A 24,046-nucleotide genomic window follows, 5' to 3' on the forward strand; every position below is an offset into this window, starting at 1 on the left:
GGATCAAAGTATATGCTCTCCAAGTTGAGCACCTCAGCAATAAAGTAGCAAATAATTTTAATTTTGTAGAGAACAAATGTAGAGAATACAATATGTCTCCCTCCATTTGAGGATAGACGTAATTTAAAATGTGGGTCAGCACATCCCTATTGTATTGCATGAATAAAATATGTAGATGGCAAGCAAAAAATATAAAAATACATAAACTTCAGAAATAAAATCATTTAGCAATGAAAGTATACAGAGTAAATCGGAATAAAAATTTCTAAAATCAGTAATACATGGTATGTAAAATATTGCACATTGATCCTAAAATTATGCTTGTTTTTGTACTGTCTTTTATTAGTTGGTACCACATATTTTATAATATTGGATAATTTTATGTTTGTGCCTAATATAATACTTAGTGTAAAGAACTGAAGACAAAATTGTATGAAATCTTGTTTAGTATGTAAAATATATGAGGAATCACAGCATTAATGAGTGGGATTAATTGCTGCATTGAAGGAATTTTTGTTTAGATATTTATGTGTGACTTTTCCTGTTATTAGCCAATTTGTAAGCAACAAACTCATGGACCCAAAAGTAATTTGATACATAAATAATTTAGAAAATGTATGGAAAATCCAGTGGAAATTATGGATTACATCAGTATTTAAAGTTTTACTCTGACTTTTTAAGTTTATCAGTTCAGGTATAAAGGAGTGGCAATTAACTTTAATTTTATAGAGAACAACTGAAAAATGGTGTAGCAAACATTCATGTTTTGTATACAAGAGGAAAGTTGTTTCAAAAACATTGTACAAGTACTGTTTGTAGAAACTTTTTCCACCACATGATTTATGACTACCTTATGCAAAAAATGCTTTTAGTACCTCTTATAAGTTACAAGTAAGACATCATCAGTTTTATTGTTTATAATTCTGTAAAAAAAATACGTTTAATACTGTTCAAAAGGTTAACAATAAATCTTTAATTCAACACTTCGTACAACTTTATAAAGCCCCCCACTAGTACAGCAGTATGTCTTAGGATATACTATGCTAAAATCAGGGATTCAATTCCCGTCGGTAGGCTTAGCAGTTAGCCTGATGTGGCTTTGGTATAAGAAAACACACACACACACAACTTTATGATATGAAACCTAGAAAATAGTTTTAAAACTGTCCAAAAGATTTAAAAAACTTTTAATTTTAAACTTCATGTCGTGATATCGAACCAGAAAAACACATTTAAGAAATTATACAAAATTCATAAACCTTTCTTTATTTTTGAGTCATATTTTGTGAATTTTTATGCTATAAAGTTATAATATTATAAAAAAAAGACTTTAGACTTCCACAACAGTCTAGCTGAAAGTTTTACTTTTTTAAATTTTAGTGGTTTTACTTCTTTACAGCTGTAAAGAGACAATATACTGTAATTTCTGCATTAACATTAATAGAAATTAGCATTTCGTAAATATTACCAAATCTAAAACAAAGCTATAAAACATTTAAATGTTTTGAACCTAGAGTAGAATATTTTGATAATTTATTATTTATAACACCTTTTCTAAACATGATAAAACCAAAACAAATTTCACATACTTTTGAGCTACAGACTACACAGATTGCTTAACTCAGTTTCAGTGGTATTTATTTTATATTTTATATTATTTTATTCATTTCTCTAAATGTTTTCCTTATACAAAGTAGCTTGTATTCAGCATTTAATCCAATTTGTATCTCTTTTAGCTGTCACATTATTTGCTTTTCACCTATTTCATTGCAATATGCACAAGTTTGCATAGCAAAACATGCCTAGTCACATGTTGCACAAGTCCACTTTGATGAATGAAATTGTGCAATAAAATATCTTTAATATAATTAATACTCAGATTAATGTATGTGTGTTGCATCATTTTGTCTTATAAACCTTACCTTACCTTTTAAAAATTGTGTATAGTTCTTACAGTATGAACCCCCATTAATCTGTAAACTCATACTTGGAGAAGTCCACTGTTAAAACTTCATCAGCTTCAAATTACAAATAAGAGGCCTTGTAAAGTAAAAAGCAATTATCAAAATATTATTTCAACAGAATTAAAAAAGAAACACGAAAACCAGTAAGATTATTTTCTGTGTAGAATTAAAACTGAAAAAGAAGAAAGAGAGAGATATAATCAGATTATATGAGGATATTGGATTAAAAATAGGCTTTTGACATAACTGAAAGTTTAGGAATTTAAAGTAATATGAATAAAAGAAAGTAGATTCTATAGTTGCAAGCTTTGAGGTGCAATATTCATAATTTTTTTTAGATGCAAAAGTTTTGAAATTGTAAAACAGTAAATGTTGTTAGATGAAACAGACAGTTTATGAGATTGCAATTTAAGAAATTGATAGTTTTTCTACCTACTGAACTTGAAACAAGCAGTAGATATGTACAAAGACCACAGTTTTGCAAGATTTTTAATTGTTGACATATTTTATCTATACAGAGTTATTAGTGTAAATTTATTTTTATTTTATTTTATTTAAAATAAATTTAATTAAATTGATATGAAAGTAAAATTCTGTATCTGGGCATTGGAAATATAGTTGTATTGTATAGGTAATTCAAGGAAGAAGATCAAATAGGATTTATGAGAAATTTACTTTCTTGTGCACTCTTAAAAATTTGAGATACTGGGCTGAAATGTATTAATCTCAAAATGAAGACACTTTTTAAATAATAACAGATAGATTCTTTCCCTCTGCACCTTTATTTATAACAGAAATACTTTTAGAACTTATCCATAATATCCTTAAATGCAGTAGTTTAGATTATATTTTTGCAGCATATACACTGCAGTAGCACTTGCAAAACTATATAAATATGTTCAGTGAAGTAATTTTAAATAATAAGAAAACATCTTTTGAAATTGTTTACACAACCTTTCAATGAAAATTTGTAATTTAGAGAAGAAAAAACAAACATAAGAGTGTGATAGTGGGCTCGTATAGAACTGGATACCACTTCATTTTGAAGGCTAGAATGTCCAGAGCTGCTGTAAACCTACTGCTAGTCTTCCTTATTATTTCCTTACTAACTTTAGTAAGGTCCATGTTATTTCTGGTCAGTTCCTCCCAGGGTTGTCAAAACTCCTGGAGAAATTTTTGTTTTTCCCAGTACAGCTGTTCCTCAAGTCCTCATCTTTTATCAAATGGCTTGTGCTTCTGTTGATTTAGTAGCCTATGCCTGGTAGCTACATTTGAGGTTGTTAGTTTCAGTGGGCCAGAAGAGATGTGAGAGTAATGGAAAAAAGTTCTGTGCAATGGTGTCATTTCAACCTGTTACAAACTGTGTAGGTTTATAGCATAACTTATTGTGGTTTAGTTTCATTTTTAGATAATTATTGTATGTTCAGCTAAAGGCATAAGTACAGCATTAATGTATGTTAATTGTAGATTTAGTTTTTACTTTCATTTACAGTCAGTGTTACTGTGAGTTGAATTGTAAATACAACATTATCACTTGGATAATTATGTAGTTCTAAAATTAGAATTAGCTTGAATTTAGTTTTTGGTACATAAATAAGGACACATTATTGAATGGTAACAAATACAGTAAGATACCTAGTGACGTATTACCCCACCCAAACCAGGGACTAATCTATTAGTAAGATCAGTCCCAGTTTTAAGCCACTGGAGCCTAGTTATGTGCATCATTAGAGTAGATGTATATGTAGAAAATGGAGTCAAAAGCAAAAAACAACTCAAATCTTCAGGTTAACATAAATCAGTTAGTGCCAAATGTAATGGTTAGTTTGACAAATAATTGGCTAGTGTTTACCCACCTATAAATGAGAGCTCTGTACAAATAGGCTACCTGCCTTGTTAGAGTAGATGAAACTAGGAATACAAATTTTATCAATGTGTTGCATACCAACAATTATACATTTGAAAACAGAGCTCAGTTTGGTGCCCATGAGAGAAACCTAACATGACTGAGAACTGTGACTAACAAGAAGAAGAAGCACAAGTCATCTGAAGCTTAAACACAGAGCTGATAAATGATACGTGCATATAAAGTGCACAAGACTTTGCTAGTCTCCAATTATGATAGATTACTGCAAGATCAGGGGGATAAGGGAAAATAAGTGCTGCCTTTGGAATCTGTTAATTTTATGACATCATACTCTTTCAAAAGCATAAACTATCATACCATGGATAGTTCTATCTCATAGCAGTGTAGCAATGAATATTAAAAGCCACAGTCTATCCAGATACCTTACCCAAAGTTACCCACACACTCATCCAAGTCACCATTGTGTACATGAAAGGTAACAACACACATCATCTTGAGTATTTGGAGGTATTTGCTTGACCTGTTCAACAGCATATCTGTGTATCTACAGGGTGGGTTGTAAGTCCCTACCCATCCATATATCTTATGTATCCAGTGTATCTGTGTGCTGTCCCTCATTCTCACTGCATAATATTATGCATACTTGTCACAATATGCTCTTCAAGTGTAAATGGGCATACATCGGCCATATTTCTCTGAAAAAAAAAGAAATAAATTTATAATATGAGCGCAATTGAATATAACATAATAACATATGGATGGGTAGGGACTTACGGGCCACCCTGTAGCAGCAGGAGAATTAAATGTCAAACATATTGCTTGGGATAGAGGTTCAAAGAGTAATGGTTAAAGCTTACATTATTATTTCCATAGTTTATCTACTAACCCCAAACTGCTAAACTTGGATAAACCAACAAAAATTTCTCAGCATGTAGGCGTAAGAGGTGTTTGATGTTAGGAAAATTCTCAAAGGAAAATTGAATCTCAAACATGTTATATGACACTGGAAATGAGAATTTTATAAGTATTTATTTTTTAAAGTAACATGTTGGATCGCATATGATATATACATTTAAATTATAAACAATATTTTCTTGCCAAGTGTATTCTCATAAAATGATAATAAAGGTATTTGATTAAATTTTGAATCTAACAATGTAAAAGACTGTGTAAGTGAGTCAGGCCTGCATGTGAAGGGTTAATGTAGTGTAAGCTGACCAGTTACCCTAATTTTACCAGAATAAAGTGTGTGCAAGCTTTTAAATATTTTAGTTCGAAAAATCAAACATCCTTTCAACAACATGATTGAAATACTGGATAATGTTTTGCCTTCTCAACATACTGACTAAGTTCTTTTTTTATTGCTTTGCTTAAATAATATTTAAGACCATTTGATCTGTATCTTATTCATGCACATAATGTAACTTACACAGAAATATTCCTTTGTTGCATTATAGTTCATGTAACAATGCCTTTACCTATCTGTATATGTACATAATGTTATAAAGATAAATGTCAACACCTCATTATATTGTTTTATGTACTTTCAATGAATGGCAAACTGCAACATACAAGAACTATAGAAACATGAACATAACCTACTGGTTATATTCTAATAATCATGCTATCCATATGTGAGATAATAGACTGAACTCTACCTCTCAGCTTCTTAAAATATATAATTGTAGACTTGCATAGCCAGCTTGTTTTCTGCTCTTCATGTGCACTACAGTGTTTACACAATTTCTCAAAACATATTGATATAAATACAACTGAAAAAATACTTTCACATGTCAGCACAAGTTAAAAAAAAACCTGTTGATCTGTAGTTATTCTGTTGTGGAATCATATGGAGTATTTGTTGTCTAAAAGCTCAAGTGACTACTAGCTCCATTAGAGATTGAGAGCTGTGTCTGGGTATTTTGTAATAATGTACAGCATATCTTCCTGCACCTGTAAGTACTTATACAAGTGTTACAGGCTATGTAGATCTACATTAAACAAATTTATTGGAATTTGGTGATTGTAACTCTTCTTATTTCATGATAAGAATCACCAAAACTAGAAGTGAGTCCTTCAGATGCTCTTGCTGGAACTCTAGAAGTATTGTTTGTGATGTTATCCATTAGTTTAATCATCACATACTGTAGGGTTTGATGTAACTGCTACTGCTTTGCTTTTCACTACCATGCAGTGTCCAGGATCAGAAAATTTAAAGATTAGACAAGTTTTTTTATGATTTCGAGAGACAATCCATCATCATTTTAAGGTTGTGGACATGGTTGGTGATGTACAACAAAGTCTAACTCTTGCAACATTTCAAAAGGAAGTAGTATAATAAATGTTTAGTATCAGTCCTTCAGATTATTATAATAATTGGTCTAAATAGAGGTTTATTAGGAGAAAAGGTATTAAATGGTTCTGTTCTGGAATTCGATTTAGCTTTGCTAAAGGAAGAGGATACATTATGGACTTTTACAAAGAAACATAATTCTTTATTGATTGACATAAGACAAGGATTGAAATGATGCATCAGTTTTTGCCTAACTGTTTAAACAGATCTCTTCATTGAACATTGGGCAGCCACTTCTGTGATGAGAATCATCCTTGTTGAGTATGGTATTCAAAATAGATCGTTAACACAATTATCCCAAATTGCTTTGTCACTGATGTCATAAGGTCATTTTTTTCAAGAAAATGGGAAGGCAATTTCTTCGATGCTTCTATACATTCACAGGACTAATGTTTAAAGGAATTATCTTTCCACACCAACCAGGGAAGGACCACAAAATACCAAATTGTGTCATCCTTCATAATTTATGATTTTCTGGAAAACAAGGTTGACAAAGCTTAAAGCTCATTGTTTAATTTCTGTAATGCCTCTTGGTGTGTACAAGACATTTTAATACTCTATGGTTGTTTATTTCTAGTATCAAAGTTCAAAGTTATTTATCCATGCAATTCAAAAACCCATGCACAAATGCATCTAAATGTTAAAAAATTCATGGTGAACAAGCAAGTATACACTTTTCTCTGATAAACAAGAAAGAATTACATAGTAATTTTCAAAATATCATAAAAACATTTTGTGAAGGCAAATCTAGAGATACAAGAAACATTTTCTTCATGTAAAAATATAATAATATTTGATAAACCTATTTTCCATTCATTATAGTGACCTTGATAATTCAGAAAATTTTGGTAACATACCCAGACAAAGTATTGCCATGGGAGCTACACCTTTAGCTGCTAGAGAAAGTGTGGTAAAACTCCAAATGACAATGAGAGAAGAAGATTATACAGACCTTCAGAATTTCAGGTAAAATTTGGTACTTTTATAAGTAAGCCTATGGCTGGAATTTTTTTTTTTTTAATAGAGTTCATATATATATATATATACATATATCGTCACAGTTGATGATAGTAGTATTTACTACTGTTAACTTTATTTCATGAAATTAAGAAGCGGAAGTTTCACATTCATTGTAGTAATTTTAGTCTTAATAAAAGAATTATTATATTGGTATACCCAACTAAACTTAATGGATTTTAGATCTTAATTTTTATAAAATTTTGCCAAAGTATTTGATTGTTGCTACAAATCGCATTTGTATGATATTTTAAATGAATATGTTCTGTATTATATGTTCATTATAATTGTTATGTACTACTTACCATTAATTAATTTGAAAGTACTTTCATTTCTATTTTTTCTACTTTACAGGTAGAATTGATATATATGTTCACAATCATACATTTATTAAAAGTTAAAAAACCTAATCTATAGGAATGTTAAATTTGTGAAACTACTGTAATGGTGACATATGAAGTAAACACAAGTTGATAATGGTTTTGTCTCAATGTAAGTTTTAAACCTGTGACAAAGATGACAAGTTAAAGAAAGAGTTATTGACAGGAATTTTCAGTTTTGTGTCAACATTATCAAATACTGCTTCTACTTTCAACTGTAACTTTTCTAGTTTTCTAAATTAAGGATTCTGTGATTTAATTCCTGTCCAGAATTTCAACTGTAAGTATTGTGATTCAGTTATTAGATAAAAAAGTCCAAATGATCTAGTCAAGAATTATATTTTCAAGTTTTGTCATTGAAATTGTTGAAGAACTCAAATATTTGATAATGTAGTTCAACCAGCAGTAAGGATTATTATTGAGTATTTTAGTTTTGCTATTGCATTAACTTCACAAAATTTATATTGAGGTACTCTAGCACATTATAATGTAAACTAACAAATTTTGGAACTAAGATAAATAACAGTCATAATGTTATTTGATTTATTCGTTTTTGTTGTAAGAACATCTTAAAATTAAAAAATACATTTAAGCTTAGGTTTTTTTACAGCCTAAAATACAAAATGTTTTGCCCCAAGTGGCACAGCAGTTTGTCTGTGGACATATGATGCTAGAAACTTTCAATATCCATGGTGAGCAGAAAACAGACATTCCATTGTGTAGTTCTGTGCTTAATTTCAAACAAGCAAAAACAAAATATTTTAATATCCTGATATCCTTCATTTATTTAGAGTGTTTATTGGTACCTGGAATGTTAATGGACAAGCACCAATAATCAAATTAGAAGATTGGTTAGCTCCAAAGTCAGACTTGCTGCCTCCAGACTTATATGCCATTGGTTTCCAGGAGCTAGATCTTAGTAAAGAAGCCTTTCTGTTTAATGACACTCCAAGGGAGGAGGAATGGTTACATGCAGTTTCAAATGCTTTACATCCTGAAGCTGAGTATAAGAAGGTAGGCACATGGTATACTCCATAATTTGTCCTTTATATTTAGCATTTTAAACTGCCATTTAAAAAATGTTATGTATTTTAATATTTTGCACAAAAAACATATTTTCTATTACATCATAATATTTTATGAAATGCTTTCATTTTTATAATGGAAACACTAAATACTATTGGGTAGTATATATTTCATACCTACAAAGTCTTAAAATTCCTCTTAGTTGAAATTTTGAAACCAAATAAATTTTGTTTTCATTGTTTATTTTCAAAATTTACCCTGATATGTTACATTTTTGTTGTTCGACTGATCAAAGGATCTACTGTTTAATATGATAGTTGCATTTTGGCCTAAATTACTTTCAGTGGAGGCAATATTTTGTTATTGTCACATGGAAAAAAGATGTGTCTATGTTCCAGTGCCTCTTCTCTAATTGATCAGCTACAGAGGGACAGAGAGAAGGTGCTTTATAACTGAATTAACAAATCATGTCAGAACTTGCTGGTATTTAAAATGGATTAGACAAAAAATAAAATAAATTGCATCCTGTAATAGAATGTAAAACAGTATTCCATAATTCTGTTGTTTTTACACAATACAAAAATATTGAACTGTGTTTATAATGCTGTGTTTTCTTAGTCTGTAACAGGTCTCAACAGATTTTCACCAACTTTTGAGTTTTGGTAAAGATGCTGTCCACAGTCTAAGCATTTATTGTTTCTGATTGTGATTTGTATTGGATAAAGATTTTTACACTGATTTTATAGTGTCTATTCTCTCTCTGCTATAAACTTAGCCAAAACATAGGTATTTCAGCTAATCATGCAAAATATTTTCTGTTCAAACCTTCTGTTATTTTGTGGACCCTATCTGAGTATTTTAAAAGGAAAAAGTGAACATGAGAATATTACAATATGCACATTTCTTAGTGACAATACATCTTTAATAGTAATGTAGAACATATGATAAAATGAAGACAAAAGTAAGTGATACATGAACTGTATTTAAAGAGTACACAAAAATAACATATTACTAATATTTTTAATTAATGCTCCAAAACTTAAGTAATCAGATAATTTTAACAAAGATTTTGATTGTTGTGATTTTCCCCATAATAAAATATTTTTTATGGTTGTAATCATGCTGAAATTTGTAGCATGTCACTTTCAAAAGTGGTCAAACAATTGTAATAGTTGGTTTTGCACATACTGATTACAACATGCATTGTGCTATTGAATATTATTCATTTATAAAATATTGATAACATAGATAGGGTGTTTGTATAACATTGTGTCACAGTAAGAGTGATAATAATGTTTAACAAATCTTTATTGTTAAAAGGGTAGGTCTTGTATCATAATAATTATGTGTTATGCTCCTATAAAAATCAAAAGTTTCCTTAAAATCATGTTAACAACTTTAGGATGTATATCTATTCATTAACTCTTCTTTAGTGTGTATATTTTATTTTACAAATTTAAAAATCTTCTTTTTTAAAATGTTTTTCAGGTGAAACTTGTTCGTCTTATTGGGATGATGTTAATAGTTTTTGTTCAAGTAAAACACATTGATTGTATACAGAATGTTGCTGCAGAGACAGTTGGTACAGGAATTATGGGAAAGATGGTAAGAAATGGAGTAAATTATGTTATGAAATTACAACATAACACACACACACACACACACACCAAGATCAGATAAACATAAAACCTGTCCTAATTGTCATTGAAGTACAATGTTAGAAGATGTTTATTTTTTGATGATGTTTATGCACTGTTTAATATCTGATTCATGATGATTTTGTTCATAAATATAACTGTAGTGTCAGAAACATTATTACTTTTAACTGTAGTTAATAAGTTAAGTTTTTTTGCTTCACCTTCCAAATAAAACAAGCATGATTAGAGGTATGGTAAGATCTAATTTTGAAAATTTATTAAAGATTTATACAATATTACAGATTGTTTTTAACCTGAAACCACAGTTGAAAGTGGCTGCAAGGAATCATTCTGTAAACTAGATATTACTTAAATATCTATAAATATTTCTGAGATTTTTGAGTTTGTACTAATTTTTAACATCATTTGACTTGGATACAAAGTGAATGTGCCTGTTACTTACATATTTAGAAATGTGTAAATTGGCTATATCATTTATGTACATACTTACATATGAAATATTTCAAATAACCATAATAACTGTGCCAGTTCCATCTGAAATAAAGGTGAAAAAATGTAAGAGTGTCAAATAGTGTTTATCTAAGACGTGTTTCTTCAGATTACCAGTCACAAGACTTGCATCTCTATCCTCAACATTACTCACCATGGTAAAGCTTTCAATAAAGATTTTGATCATTCTGCACATGATGAACTACATTGTATACCAGAATTACTCCAGCACAGATGGGGCATGAAAACCTACACATCATAAAATATGTTTCACTCCTGGAAGAGCAACTTTTATTTTCAAATATATAAAATTCTTTTGCTTTTAGAAAAGGCATTATGATACATCTGATAGTATTTGTAGATATCCATAATTGGATTTCAAAGTCATGAACTTAGAACTTTACATTTAATGATTTACTGAATAAAATCTTTAAATTTTCTTTTAATTTAGTAATTATAATTTGTCCATCATTACTGTCAAAAATCTAGATCTGTGAGTATAGGCTAGTGAAAGCTTTCAGTCCCAATGACTAATGATGCATATTTTTTGTTCAATTCTGGTGGAATTTTGTTGGTAAAATGCTGATTTATTATAATTTATGTAAATACTGAATGAACACTTCCTTTGATTTTTAAGTATGAAATGACATGCAAAATGGTAACAGTGAATGATATTCTTGGTTTCTTAAAAAGATTCAAAACTTGAATGCTTTAGAATAGTTTGTTATTCTTCTTCAGGGTAATATAGGGTTGTGATTAATGAATGTGGGAAGTATGTTGGCATGAATGTTAACATCACATAAATCAGATGTTTAAAATGTGTTGGCCTTGAGAAATAGCCAATCATAACCTAGTGTTGTTGGTGTCAAGTTTAGTTTTTCCCAAAGATGTGTGTACAATACATAAAAGACTTAAGTTTGATAGTAGTTATAAGAAATGTTAACTAGTCTTTACAAAGATAAAATTAAAGATTAAAATAAAATAATGGCAAAAGGTGGTGGGAAATAAGAGAAATTTATAATATTACACAATATATAGGAAATAATACCAATGTAGAGAAATTAAAACATGAGTATTACTATTAAAGTAAAGTAAGTTTAATTATGAATTTAGTTTTCAAAATTGTTTTAGACATATAGAGGTCAACAATCATCCAGTAAGCTTCTTTAGCTTCTCTGTTTCTGTTAGGTACATATAAAATATGTCTCTATTCTTGTCAGTGTGATGTCTTCCAGAGAGTGTCCAGGCATGTCATGTTGTTTGCAACTGGGAATTCTCTGTTTGTTTAGATTGTTGATTTGTGGTTATTAAAACCTTTCCATGTAGTTCTTTTGGCTTGACCTACATATTAGAAGCTGCATATTCGGCACTAGCTTTGATAAATAATATTTTTAATAGATCAGGATACGGATTTAGTGATTATGAACTGCTTTTGGTTGTCTTTATCAATAAAATTTGTCCGTTTCCTTCATGAACTTAAGATTTGGCATCACTTGTTATTGCAAGGATGACATCTGTCTGGTGGTGATTTAAAGTTGACTTTAGTGTAAACTAAATGTTAATGCAGAGTTTTAATTTTTCTGAAAGAAATGACAGGAACTTCTGTAAAAAAGGATTTTAGTCAATTATTAAGTTGAAGGATGTAAGAGTGTTTGTTTAGTATTCAGGTCAGTTTTTTAGTGTTGAGTGACAGGTAATAAGCAATGGAACATGAGAAGAATTTATTTTAGGTAATTGTTTCAATGCATATTTACATGATATATTGTTAACTTTGTCAAGTTGTTGAGTTATAGTGTTTTGTTTATAACCTCTTTCAGTTATAGTCTGTTTCAAAGAATTAATGTAATGGTTATAGTTTTTACTGTCAGAGTGTATCTTCTTTAATCTAAGTGCTTAGGTGATTGTGATATTGCATTTTGTATATACAGAGTGACACTTTTGATTAGGAAAGTATCATGGTTTATCTATGGTTGTCAGTACAAATCAGTATGTATAATCTCATTTTTTAATATTAGGTTTACATTTAAGAAACTTATTTTGGTAATGGAGTAATGTAGAATAAATTTAGTAAAATAATGGAACATGTTAGCATGTCTATAAAAGGGCAGAAATGAATCTTTATCTACTACCCAAATAAAAAAGTTTCATCAGTGTAGCATCATATTCTTGTTTGGCAATGAACTTAAATTTTGAAAGCTTATCATTCAGATACTTGTAACTTTATTTACATGTTCCTGTGGTGGAAAATTAACACCTGTGTTACACAAATAACATTTGTTACAAAGTGTTTAAGGTAACAGGACATTCAGCTAGCCACTGTATCTCTTAATAATTTAAATTAATCATGGCATATGTAAGTTGATCCAGTTTAATCTTAAATGCTTTCATTAAACAACAAAAAATGAAATTCTTTAACATCAAATAGAAAACAAATAAAATATAGTTGTAAATACCAATATTTGATATATTTCGGTCTTACGAGACATCCTGGTTTATGGACTGGCTTATTATAGTGTGCAATTCTAATAGATTCTAACAATATATTTTTATCTTTTGTTTATTACGTCATTTAATTTAGTAATGTAATAAATTTTTTTTAATTATACAATTCCCTTTATCAGGCTTAGTTGCAAGTAAAGCTTTATTCTTAGTGATATTAATAAAAGCACTTTATTCTATAACTAAGAATTTGCATGTTTTACTTCCAAAGTATAAATGTAAAAAATATAGAGGCTGACTGGTAATATAAATTTTAAGTGTTATAAGAAACAGTAGGTGAAGGAAATACCATATTTTGGTGGTTATTCAAAAATAGACAAATGACTAAAAAATGTAATCTTTCTAGGTATAAATCGTAAGCTAAAGAATTTTGCTTCTCAGTAATATTAATTTTATAATTATGTAAGCATATTTGTAACAGTAACAACATATTTGTCAAAAAACATTTTGCTATGTTGACAGAATAAATTTGATTTCATTTGTTTAACTTACCAGTCCTACATTGAGTTAACATTTTTAATAGTTTAATTAAAGATTTTCAAATAAGCAATCAAAAGAAGCAACTGAGTTTTGAGAAGAATAAATGTGGGATTTAGTTATACATTAAAACTTCCAGACAAATTATTGACTAATTTCATTCAGCAATGACCATATTTGTAATTCTGTGTAAGTCTTTGATTAATGAATTCCAGTAGATGAAGTTTTACAAAACATATTTACCATCTACTGACAATATAGCTATTCTTCAACATCAGCTTGGCCTATCTAAAGATTGGTCTTGCAAGCTTCAGTCTTTTATACCTCACTTAAATTTCCTTGGCAATATTTAATTTGCAAAATTCTCCACCCTTTTTAATGTGCCCTTTATCCTGGAATTGTATATAAACACCTCACTTAGATAATGTAATCACTTTTTCTTGACAAAGCATTTGTCCTAGTTTTTACCTGATGAAGTGTTGCATATCGTCTTGTTACTGAGTGTGATTTTTGCACTGCATTTTGGAGTTTCAGAATAATTATAACTTAAAAACAAAAAAATTAAATGATTTAACTGCAGGTATGAATTTCTGTATTACTGTTATCAGCAGAGTGGTTAATGTGACCTCCCCTACTACTTTTTATCTGATGTCTTTCTGTCGTTGGGGAGGGGCATTATTTTTGTTTGGAGCTATCAATGTTTTTATGAGCTGAGAGATGAAGACATTCATTTGGCCTGGAGTGTTTTCTCTTAGGGCTTCTGATGTTGCCTTTGTTGTTGATCCTGGGGAGAATTTGGATTCTATTTTCTGAAGTCTTTCTTTACTAAATTGACTTCTAATGAATCTCATTTAGATCCACTTTCTACTCTGTTTCTTAAATTAATCATTTGGATTTGTAATATTTTGGGGCTTTTCTTTGTCCTCTTTGAGTGTACTCCCTTGTGGGCAGAGGGGACAGGCTATTTGGTTTCTCTTCCTTCTTAATGTTTCTGGTTAAGGCTGGGAGATTTATTGTTTTATTACATGAAGGGATAGATAGACCTTGTTCCCTCCTTTGTTTGTTTGCTTGCTTTGGTTTTCTGACTTCTGGTGAAAGTATATATTTTTTTAGCTGCTGATTTGTTGATGTTGGAATGTTTGTATTGTTTTCTTTAAATGGAAAACAACAACATTGTTATCTACAATCTCCATATCAGCAATTGAATCATAAGTTGTAATGTTGCTAAGTATTATAATTGTCAATCTTGTCATTGAGCCACCTGGAGTTAGCAGGTATGTTATTACAACTGAATAATTCTCAGATGATGAAAAAAAATTGTGCAATTCCCAGTGAAAGTATTTTTTTGTGGCTGCTGCTATGTTGATGTCATAAGTTAGAGATGGTGTGTTTGAAGAGCTTTTTCTCTCCTTTTTGGCCCTGCTTTATTATGATAAGCCCTTTCTTTCCGAGTCTCCAGCAACTAGGAAAGAGAATATATATCTCCACATTTATTTTTGCCATCTGTTTCTCACTTCTGCAATTGATTGTAATCTGATAATTTATTTTGGTCTGTCAGACCTGGTAGTGTTATGTGATTCACTTTACCTCCTTCTGTGATTAATATCTTGACTATATATTCATTGGGATTATTCAGTTTCACTTGGTTTCTACATTTCTTTAAGAGGTGGATTCCCAAATATCCATTTTGCATATTTTTGTCTTTATCAATGAGGTATCTTCTGAGTTACATCTCATTCAGCACATTTGTCTTTTACTGCCCACTACATTTATCCAGTTCAGTACATTTTATGGGCCAGTATTCAGACTTCTCCTAACTTTTCTCTCATGCTCTTTACATTCCTGTATGTTGTAAAGGTGTCTCCCAGGGAAGGTTTTGTTTTTTCAGTTTACCTCTTCTAGAATCTAAACATCCACCCATGTGTGGTGACCCATGAAAGGGGAGGAGAGAATCCTGGTGGTTGAGTGGTTCAATTCTAACACACCATTTTGGCCTTGAATTCATGTAGATGGACAGCCTTGAGGTGGCCCCCCAAGGGTCAATCAGCTGGTCCACTTCGGCTAGGGTCAACCAAGTACCAGTGTTGGATGTTCTCAATGGATGTTGTGAACATTATATCTGATGCTGATGTTTGGATATAGTGCTCACAAGACCCTGGTGGGTGGGGTCAGTGGGCACCAAAACATTCTTTTTTTTATTATGGATCCTCCAAATAAAAACTTAAATAAAATAGTGAAAAAAACAGTCCATAGTTAAACAACCACATCTTGAAGATTCTGAGCAGCAATCTTTGACATCTGTAACACCTGTACCTCATTTTCTTTTATTGCATTCTCTTTCAGACAAACCTTTAGAGCAAATGTCTCCCTTTTTTATTCAGAAGGGATTAGAGGGACTTGCTGGCTTTACAAAGTCAGTTAAAATATTTTGCTCTGGTGACATATTGGTGGAAACATCCATATTTAAACACAGTGAACTCCTGTTACATTCAAATGTGATTGGGGATATACCTATTGAGATTATGCCCCATGCTACTTTGAATTTGTCATGAGGAGTTATTGTTGACAGGGATTTGAAGAACATCCCTTAGTTTGATATATTTGCTGGTTTCTCCACTCAAGGAGTTCCTGCAGTGAGGTGTCTTTCCACTTGCAAAGATGGAATTATGATGCTGACCAGTGTCCTCATTTTAACATTTTCATCACCATGTCCACCTGCCACCATCAAAGCAGGTTATCATAATTGCAAGGTACAACCATACATTCCAAACCCTCTAAGATGTTTCCACTCTCAGTGGTTCGGTTACTCGAAGACATCATGTCCTGGGTTCCTTGACATGTGCTTATTGTGATGACAAGGACCACGATGCCTATGAGTGTGAAACATACCCTCATTGTATCAGTTGCAATGGCTCTTACCCATCCTACTTTCGTTCTTTCTGTTCTCAAACCATATCAAAAATTGTTTGACCTCCATTGTTAAAAAAGTTGATGAATCAATGTCAAAACCCATCTCTAGCCCCAACATTCATTTGAGCAAATCCCATGATCCACTTCCTTTTATTCTGGGTATGGGGATTTTATTCACATCCTCAGTTGCTGGAATCCTCTTCCAACAACAAAGATCTGCCCAATCATCCCAGGGCAGGATCCATGGAGGTTGACAGACCTCCCTCGAATAAAGAAAATAAAGAAGACGTAGTCATAAACAGAAGAGCTCTCCACCCATTTCATCTACACATAAATAAAAATGACCATCTTGATAGAATGGAACTGTTGAAATAGCATACATGTAAAAACGGCTGGTATGGGTTGAGAAAATGTTTTATGTAGAGAAGCAAGCAACATTTTGACCTTCTTTGGTCATTGTCAGGTTCACAAAGAAAAAGGTAACTGACTGATATCTGACCACATAATGTTCACTCCTCTACATAAAAAATTTTCTCAACCCATACCAGCCGTTTTTCCACATATATTTTTCTCTACAAGTGGGTTTTCTCGTCATCATGGAACTGTTGAGGTTTAGTTCTAATCTGATGACATCTAAGCACTGATTGCTCCCTACCTTCCTGTATGTCTTTCCTTACAGGACACATTTCTGAAACCTGCTGATACAGTTACCTTTCATCAGTTTTCTTTGTACAGAAATGACAGACTGTGATAGACAAGTGCATAGAGGGGTGGCACTGTTGGTTGATCAGCATGTGCTCACCCTATCTTTGCCACTCAACACACCCTTGGAGGCTGTAGCCATCCATGTTTCCTTGGGTCATACCATCACTGTCTTTCCTCTCCACCTGTTACCTGAAGAAACCTATGATTAATCATACCCTGATGCTTTCATTAAACAGTTGTCGTCTCCCTTTTTAATCCTGGGGGACTTTGATGGACATCATCCCCTCTACTTCTACCTAGTTTTACTGGATGCTCCATGTTCAGCTTCATGCCAATTCATAGTCGACTTGGAGTGAACAACATGAAATCAAGCTTTTCCAAATAAAACCCTAAAACCCTCTGTTGGACTTTGACTGTCTTCCAAAAGGATTGGAAAGACAAACTTGTCCTAACTGGACTATTTATTGGTTACACTTTTTTAACTCCTTGTTCTCTTTTGTCTGGAACTGAAGCACCAATGTGTTGTCTGTGTGACACTCAGGTCACAGTAAGCCACATTTTACTGTTTCGCTGTCATTACAATTCTCAACAACGGCACCATTTTAAACATGTTTTGTCCCAAGGTTTATCTATGACTTTAAATGATGTTGGTGATGGTGACACTGTCCATCTTACAAATTTTTTTAGTTTTTTAAAGGTCATTACTTTTTTAATGCTATTTGAGTTTTTAATTTATAAATTATACTTTTTTTTAATGTGATTACCTTTTAAGAATTAAAGTGGATCTAGTTTGAAATTAGAAAATGGAAAATAAGTCTAACCAGGACTGGAAAGGCCAACTTCAGACTTCTTATGCTTATGTTTGAACTACCTGTTTGTCATCCTGGCAAGTTATGATAATTACAAGTATGCTACAGAAAGTCCTTTACAGTGTGCATTACTTTAGTTTTTCTCTTGCTGTTGTAGACCACACATAAAAATTGGATTTAATGCTATTTATGTTTTTAATTCAAAAATTAAACTTTGTTTTGTTTTACCGTTGTTTCTTTTTATGAAATTTAATAATTTTACTTTGCATGTTCAGGGTGATTTCTTTTGGGAGTTTTTCCCTATTCCATGTCTATTTTGAACATCTGCTGGACTACAGGGAGGAGAGGGTATCTTGTCACAGTCTTGTCTCTACTTTCCAAGGTTCCTTATATTTTGCTTTCACTGTATCACACTTTGTAGCAAGTGTTGTCCAGAAAGGTGTGCTTCTCTCAGTTCATTTTCACACTAACAACCAATGTGATTATTCTTACTACTGGTTGCAACAGGCTCTGTAGAAATGAGGTGTTCCATAAGACTATCTAGGCACTTACCATATGGTATTATCATATTATCATGGACTGCCACTCATGAACTATCATGAATAAAGGCAAATGGGAGTCTGCCAGTTCCTACCAATTTTCTAATTGAATAAATGAGGGTAAGCTTTGCTTTTAAAAATTCAGGAAATTTGGTTCACCTATTGCATAGTTTCTCAGGACCCCCTAGTGCGCATTATCTCCCAGATTCTACTGGTCGAGCTAGGGATTCCTTTTCACACCCAGTTTTCAGTCACTGGGGTGATGTACAGAAGCTTTTCCAGCAGAGTGTTTAAATGTGTTCCTCCACTCTTGTAGAAGAGAGCAAAGTTGGGGGGCCTCTTACTCAGGTCCTTGGATGTTTCTCCCAATGTCGGTAAGAGTGGCACCAGCCTTTGCAGAAGCCTACTCGTAATTCTGGTTCAGATTTGAAACTTTATTACCCATTTAGGATAGGCATTGCCCTTCTCTTTGATCAGTGTTGGTTTTGTATATTGTTCATGGAAGGAGATTTGCTATCTCTTCATAATTGCAAATGCAAAGTGATCCCATCCTAGGCTCTTGGCTGAGCACACCTCTCAGTCTTTTATATCCTACTCGAATGCCTCAAGAAAATTCTAACTTTGAAATTTCTCCACCAACTTTAATCCACCTTCTATCTTGGTACTGTATATAAGCATCTTATCCTGATGATAATATCACTTTTGTTTGACAAAGCATTTGTCACGTGTTTCTGTTAGCAAGTGTTGTGATTACTTGCTGCTTACGTTATAAATTTGATTGAGGTTAACATTTCTACAGTTATCTTTTCATTTATATTTATGCATTACTTAATCAAAAAACTTACCAACTGGTATAAATTCCTGAGATAATGTTTTTACTACAGAGGTCAACCAGACCTCTTTTCTTCAACCTCTACTATCTGATGTTGTTAATAGCCATGGGTGGGGTGACTCTCAGTTTAACTTGTTTGTGATATGATCCATTACAAAATTTAGACCAAAGGTGTATCTCTCGGTGGTTCTGAGGCAGCTTTTTCAAATGACTGACTCACTTTTTCTGACACTTCCGTTTATTGGGTCAACCATGTCAAAAGATTGTTTTAATCAGCCACCTGCAACCCTTTCCATCAGTTGGTTTCTTGGGTTTATAAGGTTTTGTGTGTCTCATCAATTGCAAATGACTCTACTTCTTCCTTGTTTGCAGAAAGGACTGCAACAGAATGCTTGGTTTTTCTTTCTTTGATATTGCTGTTCATGCTGGATGATTTGCCACTCAGTTACATGAGAGAATAGCTATTCCATGTCCCTCATGTTTATTGTATTAGCATAGTTTGGCTTATTATTGCCATGAGAAGACCTGTGGGGATCTAGATCAGAGCCTGTGATCATTTCAAATGGATCACAGTTCTTGCATTTGTCTTACTCTCATGGTTGGTCTGAGGTATTTATTTTCTATCTAACTTTTGTCTGAAGCTTATCAACATTCACCTCAGCAATTTTAAGAGGAGTTGGAGATTTTGCTGACATCCACCTTAGTCAGATTGTCTTCTTCCGTTTCTTATTTGGCTGCCTGGCTGGTCTGTTGTTGGGATTTATTTGGTATAGACACTTTGTTAGAAAGGATGCATTTACTATCTTCTACCATAAGGAGTTATGCAAAGCTCATTTTCTCTGTCCCTTGTAATTTTCTTTTTACCTACAGAGATGTTAGAATCCCAAACTGATACTGATCATTTAAGTTCATTTTTATTCTCATTGGCTTCTCATCTTTCTGGTTTTGATTTGAAAATATTGACTCATAGTGTTTCCCAACTCCTTCCCTTGATTGCTAGATCTATTGGTTTCCTTAAGAATCTTTGGCTCAAGCAGACTGACAAAAATGTCACAGGTGACTGTTTGGGGGAGAGCGAGCAGTGAAAGCACAAATGCATCACTTTCTGGACACTTCAAGCTCATTCACCAGGGATCGATGGGAATTCCATGTTTTGGCTTCAGGATTGGTCATTCATATTACATCATCTCCACCAGTGTATACTCAGTTTATTGCCTTTACACCTCCAACTGATTCATAATGGGTAGAGCTCCATTCCTTGGCCATAATAGAGATATTAGTAAAAAAAGCAGTTATGGGGTGGTCCCATTCTTCTGGGATTTACTTCCATTTATGCATGGTACCATGAAAACATTAGATTGGTGTCCAATGATTGATCTTTCTTGACTCAGCTAATTTTAAGATCCTCCTCACTTCACAATGGAACCTTTTCTCAACCTACAGTGTTACTTTGAACCAGAGCTGTGCATGACCAAATGAGATGTCACTGATGCTTCACTCCATATTTCCATAACAGAATCTTTCTAAAGATTTCTTAGGTTTTGCACAAGGGCCAAGTGCTATGCTACAATTTCAGGCTCTTTATTTTGATCTTACATAAGCAACTTATGTCTTCTACAAAGTTGTCTAAGCTTTTTCTCATCACCTGCATTCCTCAGGCCTGTGTACACATCATTATATGGATGACTGGCTCCTTCTGGCCCCATCCTGTCAATTGGCAGAAAACACTCTCAGGTTTTTCTTTTAGAAGTAGCAAAAGGAGGCTTTCTTATTTTATTGGATAAATCTATTTTGTCAGTGACACAATAAGTCATTCATTTGGGTGTGTTTTTTTCAATACTTGCTTAAGTTGCACTTAGCCAACCACTGTTAGGCTTTTACTTCTTTCTTCTTCTCCAAGTGTATGGATGGTTCCCTCTCTTTTAGGGGTGTGAGCATCCCTCGAGACTCTTATTCCTTTCGGATGATTACATATGAGGTCCCTTCAGAATCACTGTGCAACCAGTGGATCATGTATTCATATCCTTTGGATCGTTCTCTCTCCTTACTGAAAAGCAATGCATCTGCAAATGGTGATTGGATTGGAGAAACAAACTCCTGTTGGGGTACCCATTTCACCACCTCATCCCAAGATTCATCTGTTCACAGATGCATCTCTTCAGGAATGGGGAGCTTATCTTCAAGATCAAGATTTCCTGGGTACTGGGACAGAAGATGAGTTTACTCTCCATGTTAACATTTTCAAACTTCTTGCAGTATCCTGGGCAATGATTCAAGGTGAAAAATTGTTAGGATACATTCCAATAGTTCCACTGTCATATCTCAGATTTTGCATCAAGCAGACACATTCTCAAGACATCTCTTTTCCTCATTGAAAAATACTGTAGAGTAATGATTTCTAAGTTTTGAAACTTCTTTTACCACAATTGTCTGAGTATTAACTTTGGAAAATGTATGCAGAACTTTTGTATAGATTAAATTCAAGAAAACATGAATGTTACAGGATTTTAGAACTAGTAAAAAGAAAATTGTAATTTAAGGAAGGATAAAATCCAAGCTATGAAAGTTTGAAAACCTAAATGAAATAAAAGTTATGGGGATATAATTCTGTATTAAGTGAATTACATTAATAAAGTGAAAGTTATTCTTAGTAACACAGGGAAGTTTATAAGGTTTAAAGTTAGCCCAACACCATCCAAGAAAATTCATTTTCTTAATTATGAGTGTTGGATATTAATAACTGTTTGTTTTAAGTTTAGTACAGTAGCTTTGTTTAGTGTGAGCATTAAAGTATTTTTAGAAGTGATATTTGTGGCAAGTTTGTTTACATAACTGTTTACAAATCATTTGTTGTAAATTGATGTCATGTTATTTGAATCTTTTGAATTTGTCTCTTTGTTCTATTGAGTGTAGTTACTTTATAATGTCTCATTTTTTTGTAGAAAGGTTTAGGCCTCAGTCAGGCACCACATATGTATAGAGATGGCAAAGTTAGTGTAAGTAAGTTAGTGAAGTTAGGCTGTAAAATTGTGTTCAGCAATGCAGAACATATAGTGGCAATTTCTAAAGTGAAAGTATCAAAGCCTTTACTGTCATAACATTAATAGAAGAGAATAATTTGCCTTTTCAAAGGGGTTTTAAATTAATTGAACTAACCTGTGTACACTTTGATGAAAAAAAGACAGATATTTAAAGTTCTGGATACAGCTGTGATAACCAATAGTCTAATGAATTTTGTAGATATATTTTACTTGTTTTGAATATAATATTTTTAAACAAGTAGATTGCATGCTTTTAATTTATTGTTGAAATTTATCATTAATGAGTCACAGACATTTACTGTAGAGAGTAGTAGTGTCTTAAAGTGTGAAATTGAGATACCTTTTAAAACACAAAGTAAAAGATGTGCCAAAAGTGAAAAAATCTACCAAAAAATCAGATCAAAAGGCTTAGTGTAGGGTTTTATATGGGCTCCCTAAACACAGAGTCCAGTTAGACCAATGGTTTCTATCATAGGCATCTGTAATCACTCATGAACATTACTTTTTCCCCTGTTCAATACATGAAGGATATTCTGTTAAGGATAATTTTGAATTTTTCAGTAGCTTTGAAGTAGACACAGGTTAAAGTACACATCATGACTCTTTGAAGAGTTTTTTTTTAATTTTATTAAGTAACTTTACTATTATTTGTATAAATGGAATTTACATCAAAATATAGTTTATACTTGAAATTTTGATATTATATATGTTTTAATTTAAAAGGAAATATAAGTGTATGATAAAACCAAAATATCACTATATTTTGCAAAATACTTACAATTATAGATTTGTATTTTGCAGGCCATTGCAGAGTTGTGCCTGTTGAGTATGTGTTATTCTACTTGTTTGCACTGAGGTGAAATAAAAGCAGTTTATACAAGATTAGAAACATGACAACTTAAAAAAAAGGTTTATTCACAACATTTAAAAAGGTAAAATATTTCACAAATATTGGGGAAATAATGTTATGATTTATAAAGAAGACTGAATCTAAAAAACTTGTTAAACTACAACCGAAATAGAAAGTACTGGAAGCTGAGATTTTATTGATTGAATCAATGTGCTGAAATAAATTTTTGTATCCCTGTGTTACTAAATTGCAAACATCCCAAAAGGATTGCTAATATTGAAAGTATTGTGATGTTTATTGTATTGACATCAAACTATGATATAAATATTTTGACAGATTAAAAGTACAATCTTATTTATTCTGGAGAATTCTTGTTGTAAACACTAAGATACATCCATAAGCTGATAAATTTCACATCCTGTTTTCAGCATAAATATTTTTGCTCATTCTAAGTTCAGTGACATTACTCCGAATTTTTCCATAAAAACATTGTATGATTTGTATAATCTGATACTTTAGAGATCCTGTTCTTGGAGTAGGAATTGAGTCAGTTATCTCTTCCTATGTACATTGTTGCTTTTCAAAGTATTGTATTATGGTGTCATTTAAACCATCTCCTAATACAAGTGC

The 24,046-nt window shown here is 32.1% G+C and overlaps 1 protein-coding gene across 9 annotated transcripts in view; it reads left to right on the forward strand.

Moving 5' to 3' along the window:
- The window catches only part of Ocrl (Oculocerebrorenal syndrome of Lowe), a 162,724-nt gene that overhangs the window by 69,396 nt on the left and 69,282 nt on the right, over positions 1-24,046 (forward strand). For all 9 annotated transcript variants that reach the window (XR_013021788.1, XM_076483029.1, XM_076483033.1 and 6 more), the window contains 3 exons: positions 7,007-7,150; positions 8,373-8,595; positions 10,096-10,212. Coding sequence is in view for 8 of the 9 variants with exons in the window: in XM_076483029.1 (XP_076339144.1) it covers positions 7,007-7,150; positions 8,373-8,595; positions 10,096-10,212 (484 nt within the window). In the remaining variant the exon portion in view is untranslated. The remainder of the gene's footprint in view (positions 1-7,006; positions 7,151-8,372; positions 8,596-10,095; positions 10,213-24,046) is intronic.

This window comes from Tachypleus tridentatus, chromosome 13 (assembly GCF_004210375.1).
Source record: "Tachypleus tridentatus isolate NWPU-2018 chromosome 13, ASM421037v1, whole genome shotgun sequence".
Lineage (NCBI taxonomy): Eukaryota > Metazoa > Arthropoda > Merostomata > Xiphosura > Limulidae > Tachypleus > Tachypleus tridentatus.